This window comes from Heliangelus exortis, chromosome 9 (assembly GCF_036169615.1).
Source record: "Heliangelus exortis chromosome 9, bHelExo1.hap1, whole genome shotgun sequence".
NCBI lineage: Eukaryota > Metazoa > Chordata > Aves > Apodiformes > Trochilidae > Heliangelus > Heliangelus exortis.
In genome coordinates, this window is record NC_092430.1 from 10,923,377 (window position 1) to 10,936,262 (window position 12,886).

The 12,886-nt window shown below is 40.5% G+C and overlaps 1 protein-coding gene across 2 annotated transcripts in view; it reads right to left on the minus strand.

The window, feature by feature from the left end:
* Window positions 1-12,886, minus strand: part of PID1 (phosphotyrosine interaction domain containing 1) — a 92,935-nt gene that overhangs the window by 35,648 nt on the left and 44,401 nt on the right. For both annotated transcript variants that reach the window (XM_071752094.1, XM_071752093.1), the window contains exon 2: window positions 9,267-9,413. In XM_071752094.1, the coding sequence (XP_071608195.1) occupies window positions 9,267-9,401 (135 nt within the window). In that variant the 5' untranslated portion in view covers window positions 9,402-9,413. The remainder of the gene's footprint in view (window positions 1-9,266; window positions 9,414-12,886) is intronic.

Consider the following 12,886-nt stretch of genomic DNA (forward strand, 5'->3'; position numbering starts at 1 on the left):
AGGTCTTAGATATTTGAACCTTAATTATTATGGAAGCAATTAGCTCCTATGACCAGAAGGTTTTGCCTGAGCAATTGTGATGAGCACAATATTTTCTACAGTGTGAAAAATAAATATCCTAACACATCTATAGCTATCTCAGACCTTACAGTTGTTACTGTGCTTCATACTGATACCTTGGCTTTGGGCCACACTGCAGAAGGTAGAACTTACTCGCTCTATGGCATTATATATTTGTGTAATGGAAGATTAAGGGATTCTGAAAATTTAGAACTTCAAAATTTAAATATTTCCTGCTGTAGAGAGATTAAATTGTTTTTAAATATTTAAATAGTCTTTCAGAGAAAACTATATTGGTATGCTATCTCCTACAAAGATAGCTATAATTAGACAACAGCTCCAAGTACCCTGGAAAGGCAGATTTCTAGAACTGACTAAAAATATTTGGGTTTTAAGGTACAGAAGTTTTCCATGGAGTTTTATGCATCAAAGAAATTTCGTTAATATATATTGCTTTTTAGTACCTTCTTTGAAGTCATTGCTACTTCATAGAAGTATGCATTTTAATTCTCAGCATCATACCTAGCCTATTTTATCCATGATACTGTGTGCCCCTACAGCACTTCTCCAAGCTTTGGTGAGCTGATCTGACCTCTGCAAACGGGGCTGCTGGAACATGAGCTGAATTTCAGGGGACAACTCAGCTGCTTTAGAAGGCATTTTAGGATCTTCCTGGGTGAGAAATACTATAGAAGCAAAAATTGTACATAGTAAAGAGCTATTAAGCATTCACCAGCACACAGTGCCTGGCCTCCTTTGTACCTCATAAGTTTCCCAGTTGCTTTTGCAAGCAACAGTGAATTTCAGGAATGGCAGAGGTGCTGATTCTCATCCAAGTTACAGGGAGAGCTTTTCATTCCTATATATCCGAGCTTTATGCAGTGCCCTTTGAATGTCAATAACCCTTCCATAATTAATTGAAATATGAACTCTTTAGTGCTTTGTTTTACACTTAGAGGTTTGATTTTGCTTCCTTCTGCTGATAAATACCATTTGCTGACAAAGGTAAGGGCTGATGACTTCCAATTCAACCTTTTGTTGAATCAAAGGCAATTAGTAACATCAAAGCTCTGAAGCCAAAGGAAGAACTTGATTCATAGGGATTTCTGTTCATGTCAAAAACTCTTTTCCCCAGGCTCCACATCATGCACAGTCTCCAATTTTCTTCACCAGGACTTACTGCATCCACTGCAGTGAAAGAGCTACAGCAATAAGAAGAAATGTAGGGTGCACAATGGTTGTGCAAGCAATACAATGCAGGCACCAAGGAGGAGTAAACTTTGGGGGCACCTTTCTTCCCATAGGACCAGTTTGGGCATCTTCTGCACAGATCACAGTAACTGGAAGCCCTCCTAGACAGCCCAAGGAGTAAGGGGACACAACCCTGTAGTCCTCCTGGGACCACACACACAAAACTATTGTGAGTTGTCTTGTGAATCTCTCTGTGAAACACAGCTCACACCTGACTTTTCTTCACAATATGCCCAGCCTTGAGCTTGAAGCAAATCCAAGGGGAACCACAGGGCCCTGCACTCAGAGCAGTTCAAGGCCTGTGCTGGCCATCAACATGCATAGCAGCTCCCAGAAATCCTCTCTGTCAACAGCACTCTCCTCACTAGTTTTTAGGGAACTCTAAAATGGTTTGAGACACATTCTTAATGAAAATCCAGAAATAAGCAGAAAATAGGCAAAAGTGTTTTCCTTTAATTAGTATACATATATGCACAGCAGAGTTACTCCACTGTACATAAGAAGCAGGTCTACACTTTTTCTCCTGTAAAAGCAGGTAAAGCAGAAACGTGAAGCTAACTGGAACACATGGCCATGTTTAGATGCAATGCAGGAACTTCTTCAATAAGAAGCTGCCCTTTATTTGAACTATGGCTTGAAAAATGTCACCAGTGCAAATACTAAGGAAAAAAACTACCAACAACACATCTGACAGGACGTAACTTCCACTGCTTTCAGAATATTTAAGTCCTTCAATGCCACTTTACTAGTAAGCAAATAAAATTATGCCAAAGTATATCCAGCACAGCAGAAACAAAGACTGCAGAGGATTCTATTTAAAGCAGGCTCAGTTTAAGATTAATTCAATTGCTTTAGCCAATTTATATTCTCCACATCTAAGACTCGTGGACTTCAGGAAATGAAGCATTATGACACTTTAACAACATTCTCCACTTGAATTTACCCTTCATATTTCTATGAGCTCCTCTGCATTTATTTAAAACATAAATCTTCAATGACATAAACCAGCTTTCCATGCATGTAATGAAAAATAAAATCATATGCAAGAGAGATCTTCTCTGAAGCTGAAAGCCATGATGCTTTATAAAATAAATGAGTGCATGCAACTCTCTATTTTCAGTATTAGAACAAGACTCAGCCAAATTCTCTAAAGCACTCTGACATACACGAGTAAGGTTTCTGCAAGTTTACTCTTCCCTAACTTTGGTATTAAGCATTTTTTATTATTATTATTTTATTTCTGTAACACTACATGAAGAAAAAGTAAGCAAAATCCTTCATCTTCACATAAAATACTTGTTGGGGCATTAGGTTATTTGATGCACTTCACTTTTGGAAAACACATCATTAAAGCCTTTGTGTCACTTACCAATGAGCACTATATCCTAAATATACTGAAGCTACTAAGGTGGACCCCATGTAAGAGTTCACATGGGTCCTTTTGGTTCATTTGAGGAGGGAGAAAGAAGCAGAAAAACAAGCTCAATGCACAGTACAAAATATGCCATGCTTAGAGATAACAAAAGAAGGCCTTTAATGAAGCAAGAAGATAATAAGCTGCATGTTTCACATTCACATTAAACGTGGTGGAAAACAGTAGGCTGGGGAGTGCTAGTACAGTTTAGCTTCTCTTATTTGTTTGGGTTTTTTATTAAAGTCAAGAGCCATCTTAATATTACAGGCTTAGAAAATGATAATGAAGACAAAGCAGCTCACTGGACTCGTATTTACAGCTGCATAAACCTGCACTCAAAGCAATCATTCCTGACCATGCTATAGCTGCAAAGAGAACATTTTTATTAAGCTTTATGAGGACAAAGTGGGGTGGTTTTAAGAATATGTGCAGCTTCCAATCAGCTATGCTTTCAGTAGGCAAAAGAGCAATAAATGTTCAAGTGGAGTAGAGTAGGGGTTTTATGAAAATTTATGTACAACACCAGACTGTTAACCACCCCTCAATGTCCTCTGGATTTTCCCATCTCTTAGGGCAAATTTTGAGCTAAAGGACAGTATGAAAGGAAGGCACACTTTGGTCTCTGGGGATTGAAAGCAGAGACAATGCACTCTTTGCATTAATTTTGACTGAGCACCAAAACACACAAAACCAACCTGTGCACTTTAACAGTATGTCAGAGGAGAGTCATTCACCTGCACTTCATCTGGCCAGAAGCAAAAATTTTGGGTTGGGAGACCAATGCAAGGAAAGAGGCTGGGGATGCCACCACCAAAACACTGAGTGGGCTGCATGAAGCTGGGAGGATGGGCATTTTCAGAATGTTGAGGGGCTACCAGGCACAGGAGATGGGAAGCACACTGTCTCCTGAAAGCTAAAGCAATACTGTACTGGGCCACCACCACGACTGAGGTGACTAGGACAGGACACAAGCAGCAGAGGTTGCACAGGACAGAAATGCTGGGCAAAACAGCTTGGGAAAATCTGATCTAGAGGGAAAAAACAAATAACAGTCTGAATTTTAAAATTACAATGACCAATAAGAGCAGCAGCACAGCATTAACATATTTTCTGTAGAGGCACCTATGGTGGAGTAGAAATGGGGTATTTTGCAAGCATGTGGCAAGAGAGTCCTGCTGCAAGGCCTTTGCAATAAAAATTAACAAGGCAGAAAACCAAAAATAGGCAGTAATATCTGAGCAGACATTATTCCTAAATGGCTCTCTTATACAAGGAATTAGAATAAGACCTAGCAGGGCACTTTCCAGACAACATTTTAATTATTTAATAAGTATTTCAATGAGAAAGATTTTATTCCTAGGGATGATAATCCAAACACAATTCATATTACTTGCTATTCATGCTATAAACTTATTATGAGCTTCTCTCTTGCAGACCAGCTTCCAGTCTCTGCTACTCTGGTGTAAAACCATGTCGCCCAAAGCCTGTTGAGATCATTTCACATGCAGAGAGATTTATTAGGAGAGCCCACAGATGGTGGCATGCATTGTCTGTAATGGTGAAAGTTACTTTGGAGAAAAGAAGAAAAATGGGAGAAAGAAAGAGACAAAAGGGAAAATGAACACTCTTGGCAGCAGCAGCAAACCAGAAGAGCAGCACAAGGGCAACAGGCAGCTCCAGTGGCTTTGGTGAAAGGGCAGATCTGCATCCAGGGGACAGGCTGCTGGAAGGAGCAGCTTAAGGCCCCTCAGGCACTGCCCAGCTCTCCCAGAAAATAACTCAAACCCTGTTAAAAGGTTGACACAATTGTAACATCACCAGGTGTGCCCCGAGCTGCAATATAGTCAAGCTGGGTGCCTAAATGCTGACACTTTACCAGCTATGGCTGTGGCCATGGCCCTTTCCTACTTTAGAGACCCCAAATAAGCCCCAGCATAATCACCACCCTGCAGCAAACTTTGCATAGGAACCATTTTTTTTGTCTTGTGAGTGAAGCAATTAAGCTTTTCTGAAAGATAATTTATATTAATTGTTGGGTAATTTTAAATGTCTGTCAATATGTGCATGACTTGATTTTAAAAAGCCAGTACTGCTCTAATGTCATTTATATTAATTGCTAAGCAAGACTTTCACCACTCTTCAACTAAGATACACCATCACAGGAACTCCAACATCACACCTTCCACAATTCCTGAATTAAATTCTCACCAACTCAATCCAATAAAACAGGCAAGCAACAAGTATCATGCCTGCAAATGCCATATCATTAATACATATATGTTCTCATTTATTAGAATTGTAATCTTAGGAATGCAATTATTTGCACTGTTTATGCTCTTTTCAACTCAGCCTCCCAGGCTGCTGAGGAAAGCTTGTCCACTGGTGGGAACTGGAGGAATAAGATTGCCTGACCCAGGTAAAAAAGAAAGAGCTGCTAAATATTCAGCACTAACTTCACTCTGAAAAGCCTTCCAATAGAAAAAAACACAAATCATGTTAAAACCTGAAACACTGCTTCAAAAATCACAGGTGGCATTTTTAACCAATGTCCTTTTTCATTACTGCAGCAGTGCTTGGAAAAGCTCCAGCAGAAGAGAATCACTTAGGCACTTCCTTAATGCCACCACCACAGCTCAAAGGGACAGAAATCAAGAAACATTACAATCAGTGTAAGCTGATTAGGACATTAAGGAAGAATAAAACACACAGAACATAAATAAAATCCATTAAAAGGGACAGGGAAAGCACACACATTTCCGAGAGCAACTTTTTTTCTGGAGATACTCCAGATTTTCAGTTTATGTCTGGTGGTACTTAGTGTTGTGATAAGGGAAGAGGAGGTTTCCAGCTGAAACACAAAGAGTGCACAGCATTTGACATGAAAGACATGTCAGCATGCAGGACAGCCAGTCTAATCAGAATTCTTAGGATCTGAAGAAGGATGGACAAATTTTTATATACACATATCTCAATCACACTCTTGCCTGTATACAGAAACATACTCTATTTAAATAATAGGAAATTAGGAACCTGGGACTGAAAGTGTGCTCCAGCGAGGAAGAACAAAAGACTTATTATCACTCTTTCTTGTCCTTCCCTAGCAATAGGTGGTTTAGATTAAACTGAGACTTGCCATATATAAAGGCATACAATAAGCCACTTGGGTCTTTTTCAGCAGCTGCTGACCTTAAGTCTTGGTGCTCCAGTATTCACAAAAAGCCATGTCTATCACAGGGATGCACACAGGATGCACACGGGATGCACATGGGGGCTCAACCACAGCTGCCAGAGAGATGAAAATCTCTGGGCATTACATCCCACAGCTCTGCCATGATGGTCTCAGCTGGAGAAGGAGGAGAAGCTGTGGTTCCTCTGGGGCCAGAGACCTGCCTCTCACCTAACATACACCATAGCTCAAACAAAAGCAAAGCAATCCCCCCAGGAAAAACACAGAGCCTAAATGCTTTACTGCACCCAGGAATCCTGGTCTGTTTAAGGCTGTCTGCTGAGTAGTGCTGCGACGGTCCCACCCCAGGGTGCAGGGCTGTCGTTCCTTGTCTGCAAACAGGACTGATGGAGAAAGGATGGGTAGGGGGTGAGAAGATGCTCTTTCAGAACTACAGCCTCTGAGTCAACCCCTGTCTCACTGAGCAACCAGCATCACAAACTAAAAATGGGGGCACCTAAAGCTCTGTGCTGCGAATTGTGCTCTCTATTCCTCCTGCTCAGTTAAATTATGCCCTTGAGTCCTGACGGGTGGGAATGGCCACAACACAGCCAGCTCAAGCAGGCAGCTGTAGACCTGCAGTAACAGGAGGAATGAGTCCTCAGCCTTCCCTTGCAAGTAAAAAATATATATGTATATATTTTAGGAAACAAAATGGCAACAAACTTGCATCAGAGCTGGGACTGGGCACCAAAAAGGAGCTCTCCGAATTTCTTCAATTACTTAGCTTTCCAGATTTTGTAGCAGTTCCCCCTAGATTACTTCAAGTAAGACATTTCACTAAAATTGTCCCGTTCAATTTCTGAATGAGATTGGATGTCTGCAGAAAAGTTTTGTTTCTTCAGGATTCAGCAGCTAATGCCAAATGAAAGAGAAAAGAAAAGCCTGTCTTGTGATGAAAGGACAAGAAAAAAGAGCAATCACATAAGAAAACCAATGGCCAGACCTCTGACCAAAAAAGCAATTGCATGTGTCAAGTTCCCATAAAAAGATGATGCCAGCTGAGGCTTATGTTAAAACCATGCAATAAAATTATATGTCTGGAGCCTCTGTCAGAAGAACGATGCTATCTCATTAATAGGATTACATAGAAAAATTGGAGGGATTTCAGTCAAGAGGAATAATATGATTAAGGATCAAAAGGCTCATGAAAGGAAGTTAAAACTGGATGCTGTGCTCTTGAATGAAAAACCGAAGTCTCAGAACCAGAGAAACTCAGTGGTACCAGCAACACTGCAACATCACCCCCCTTACACCTGGAGTAAGTGACAGATCATACCCCAGAGAGGAAAAACTCATATTATAAAACACTGGCTTTGTTATGGCAACAGTATTACCTTATCACTCATCAAGAAACTAATAATCAGAGGGGAAAGAAGAAGGCTGATTTCTTATAAAAAGCAGGAGGATGCAAGCCCTGTAAGAGAAGAATACATTTAGTCAGAAGAGAGAAGAAAAAGATTGTGACACTGGATAAAATCAGAGCCATTGAGTTAGTGACTGGAGAGGATTTCTCAGCCACAGGAACAATGTGTATGTGGAACCATTTCCCAGAGGGAGTACTGGAAATCACAGCTGGTGAACCAGCTGAAGAGGGGCTGGTCACCACCCCAAAATCACCACTGTACAACCTCCTGAACTGGCAGAAGGTCAAGCAGCCTCAGGGGGAAAGGCAGAAGAAACTGTGCAAGCAGGAAAAGGGGAGCATTGTTGATAGCAGATGTTCCCTTGTCAACACTACTATCTATGTATGTTACATTGCAGAAAAACTAAATTAATTAAAAAAGATATATCTACATTTAGACTCTCTTAACTGATGGGTTCAACATCCTTCTGTTACTCATCTTTTCCATTCAAAGGGCTGTAGGTTAAGTAAAAAGGTTCATTTAAATTCTACACACATTTATAGAGATAAACTGATTTCAGAAAGCACTATTACGTCAGAACTCTCTCCCGCAAAGGGTGAAAGCCAGATACTTTGTGAACCACTTTTATGATAGTTAATATTTTCTAAAAAATCACTAGATGTCAACATAAAGGACAGAAGACACCACTGTGGAAGAGCAGATGCTACAAGCTACCACACCAAGCATATTAGGGTCACTTGCCCTGCATTCCTCTGCATCAGCACAGGACAGGACTGCTTCAACACCCAGCACCCGTCTTGTTTCTTGGCTGTTGTGGCAAGCAAAAAGTGAAACAAAAATGACCCTTTCTAAGAAGAAATTTAGCCGAGGAAGTCCCAAACCTGGAGGTGCTCAAGCAAAGCCCTCTACAGCATGTCCACAGCCTGTGCCATCCACACGGTATGCCAAGAGAAGCAGGGAAACAAACCAGGGAGCAATTACTTCCAACCCCATCTCACATCAGACCCTCCAAGGAGGAGGTCTGTGTGTGCACACTGACAGGAGAGGGAGTTACGACATGAAACTGCAATTCTAATCTTATCCAGTACATGCAGCATCAGGCAACAGCTCTTCTAGAGCTGACACTACAGGGAAGTGGAGGCTGAAGCCGTTTTCTACATTTTCACCAACACTGTGAAGGGTGAGTGGATATTCCCTACATCTGACAGCTGGGCTGGCAGCACAGGCCACACCAGCTCAGCCTGCAGGGCTCTGCAAAGCTAGGTGAGCTCTGCAACCAAGGAAAATGGCTTAAAGAGAAGATGCAAACAGAGCAGATTTATTTGCTATTTTTATATGGTTTCTTACCACTGAAGAACACCCTCAAAGCTCTTAAGCCATTAAACTTTAAAGAAAAAGAACTTTTTAGAAGCTGTGCAAACTGGGCAAACTCATTTTGTTGCTTAACCAAATCAAGATCTATATTTCCTAGTCACTTTTTTTTTTTCTTTTTTTTTTTTTTAATCCCTTCAAAAAATCAAACAATAAACCCCCCCAACAATAAAAAATCCAAGCTAATCTTGTTCAGCAGATATATATCTTTGCTGGTACATATAGTTAAATGCAAATACACAGCATTCAACCCTTCATCTCCCATCTCAGCAGTAGCACCAACAGGAAGAAAGGCAGTGCTTACAATGAGCAATGTTCAATGCAGACAGATTGAAATCCTCCACAATCTGCATTGCCACACACAACCCAAACCATCTTTCCCAAAGCCCAGATTTTCTGGTCAGGAACACCCAATGACTTTTTTGATTTAGGAACTGTATAGTAGGAAGAGTAGCTAATAGGGTTTACAGAGGAGCAGCAATGACCACATCAGTTACTTTGGGCTCTCTAAAATCCTCCCTCATTCGTGGGACACCTCCTCAGTGCTCCTGTCCCTTAAGGTTAAACTCCCCAATACCTTGCATCCAGTGTGAGTCCGGGTCTTCATGAGGGGAGTTGTGGTGCACAGCTCAATGGCTTCTGGTTCATGGAAGATCACTGTTGGGAGAGGCTCCTTCCGAAGAGTTAGGACATTCAACTTAGTCTTTAACATGGTCTGAAAGTGCTAAATGAGAAAGAAAAGCAATTATCTGTAGTGCAAAAAAATGAGAGTTAATAGTTGGATGTGTCTGCAGGTTTCACCTGCTGTTCAGTGCCTTGAAAGTTTTCATGAGGAGAGCTGACAAGTATAACAACTTAAGGCAGTATATATTAATTACTATTAGCAATGTGAAGACTGTTTCTAATTAAAAAAGACACAGACACAAAATGAGAGGATTCATTAGAACCCCTGTATATCCCAAAAAGGATCTAAATTGAACCTCTGATCACTCTCAGGCATATTCTAAAGCTGTTCATAGACCCAGTTCCTCTATGAATGACCATATGAAGAGAAGAACAGGTGATCAAAAACCACTGAAAGAACTATGGATTAATCCATTCTTGTTTTCTCTCCTCGACTTAAATTTCATCCCGTTGACCTTTGCAGACATTATAATTTCCACTTAGATGAATGCCTCATTGGTTTGCCTTTAGGATGTGAATTTTAAATTCTCTTCCATTTTAAGTACTAGTTTTTCTAGTCTCCAATGTATACCTCACTACTGGTACTAAAGAACAGATGTCATTCAAAACTCGCCACAAGAGGTAAGAGCTTGGTGAAGATCTATCCTTGGTGAAGGGCTTGGGTGAAGATCTATCCAAGTGGACATTAATCTCACTGAATGAAGAGGTTGTCAGCAATTGCTTAGAGTGAAGAAGGACAATCCTTAAAAGATTTCCAAATCAGTTTTGTTGACAGACGAGAAATTAGAGAAATTGAAAATTTTCTCTTGCTGCTATATATCTAAGGGGAAAAACATACAGATATGAAGCAATTTAATGTAGTATTCCCAGGTACTAACTCATTGAAGTACTGTCTAAATATACACTTATTAAAGTTTCATAACTTGATTTTTATAACTCAGCAGTTGTAAGACCTTATGAGCAATGAGTCCATATTATTTTTGTCAAAACCAAACCAGTCACCCCTTTCCTCAGCTTCCCCTTCACCTCTGCAAGTTATAGAAACATTACAGGGTTTGGCTCACACAGAGAGAGATGCTAAGGGTTTTCTCAGAACTTTACAAAAAAGTCTCTATCAGAGCTAGACAATCAACTCTGGCCCTTGCTTTTCAGTCCTGTGTTTTATGTGAGGAGACTGCCTATCAAAAAATTTATTTATACACAGGGGAAGAATCCACTATTTAGATGTTATGCTGTTTAATATAGATTTTTATGGATTCATGTGTTCCATTCAAAATACTTAAACATTTCTTAGAAATAAACTTACTACTTAATTCATATATGCTTTATCATTAGCTAACTGAAAGCCTGTTAATACACTTCTAAAGAAATTCAATCCTTAGCCCATCAGTGTTTATGTCTAATTGTTATCATACTGGATCTACAGCACCTTAAACACTCTCATAAGCATATTCAAGGCATAAACACCAACAGTCTTTGAAAACGATACTTGTTTTCCTAACTCACACATGCATTACATCCTGTTTTTCAAGCAACACCTTAGGACCTCCATGTTGTTTGTGCAAGAGTTTCCATACCAGCGAGGGAATCTACTAATTTTTCATCTAGCTCATTATAATGTTACCCTCACTTTCCCTGCACACATCTCCAGTAAGAGAGTAGTCCACTTAAGATGACTGTACATTACGGAATATTCTTTGACCAATATTTCTGAGGATAGCAGAGCCCTTTGCCTGCCAGGATTACTAAGCTTACTGAGAAAACCTATTTCATTTTACCTTTCAGTTGCAACTCAGCCTTTTGTTGGGAATTCCCTGGGCTTCTATGGTGAAGCTCTGGTTAGCAAGACTAAACAAGAGATAACCAGCAATAATGGGTGTAAAGCAACCTCAAAGTCTGAGATCCTGAGTATGAGGGAGCTCTGCTGATTACCAGTGCTGTGTTTCCTGATCCTATTCACTAACTGCTGTCTACTACAATCACAATTCTTCTATCAGCCTGATTTTCTTTTATCTAGAGAGGCCCTAGGTCTGCTGCTTGCTTCAGAGGTTTTATTTCTGGTAGAGAAAATACACAGAGGGGAGAAGGTGCCGGAGACCTGCTGTGTGCAGGTCATGCTGCTACCCCACCTCTGACCAGCCCCTTCTCAAGCACTGGGAAATGTTGTCTCCAAGGTTATCTGCTGCCTTGGGCATCCAGGGATGGGAGAAGAAGGCAGATGTGGAAAACTTACATAAATGTATTTATGACCTGAAACTGTGATGTTTTGCTGGTGGGTTAATTTTGGAACAAACCAGAGATAATGCCTGCAAAGCACCAGGTTGAAGATGATCTTATCCTAGCATTTCACTTCTCCTTCCTTGTGGGCTGAAAGACCTCTATATATACAGAGATTCTCAAATAAAGAACAGAGCTTCCATTAGATACTCAATAGTGGAAAAAACTCCATTTCTCCCCTCTGAGCTTGGACCTACAGAACAGTTCCTCTCCTCTGTTAGCATCTCTACCAACTTCAATGGGACTACTAACAGAGAGCACAATTTCACCAAAAAGAAGGAAACTATGACAACAATCTACTTTCTTTTTCATGTTCTAACAACCAATATGCAGTCTTAAACAAGGAAGAGACTACCTTTTATCTTACAAAGGCACTTGTGTAGGCAGCAAGTTAGAGTGGTTAGGTGCCAAAAACACTAGAGCACGATTGGCAGCAAACAGATAGCTGGTTGCCAGAGCAGTGCAGGATGGATTAGTGGTGGACACAGAAAAAGCCTCTTGCTTTGGACTGCAGGACCAGTGCAGACAACACTGTGCTCCCTGCACACAGGTCATATGATGGCTGCCATAAGGAAAGTCAAGCTTCTGCCAGGACATGTCATGCAGAGAGCCCCCAGAGAAGCAAGTTATTTAAACTCATGCCTAACTTTCACTATGTGAGCAGTCCCAGTAAAGCACACGTGGGTAATCAATGGGATTATTCATGTGCTTTGAGCCAAGAACAGGATGAAGTGCTTTGCTGAGCCCATTTCTTAGTTCCCACTCCAAACTGGCATCTCCTGTGGAAACTTTTGGCAAATGCTACCCTATAATAGGAGCCAATGTATTTTTTGAGAAGAGCCATTAGTCCTCCATTGCTGTGAACTCAGAATATTTCTTTAAAGTGCTTAACTTCACAGCGTTCCTGAAAAGCATGACTTTGGCAATTCAGTGAACAAAGGCTCAGGAAACACTATACCATTCACATTTCATATGCCAGAACTACTACATTCATTTGGGAGCTCTTATTCTGAAAAATCATCAAATAGTAGATATTCTTAACTGGCATGACTGTAACAACAGCTCATGACTGCACATCATTCATTCCTTATCCATTTAAATATTGCTACCAATACAGACTTCGAGAGAAATGCAAAGGGCAATATAACTAAGAAATCAACAGCAAGTTTAAAATCCCTTGAGCAAAAAAAATACCTTAATTGCCAAAGAAAGGGTCAGAAGTGTAATTGGCATTGT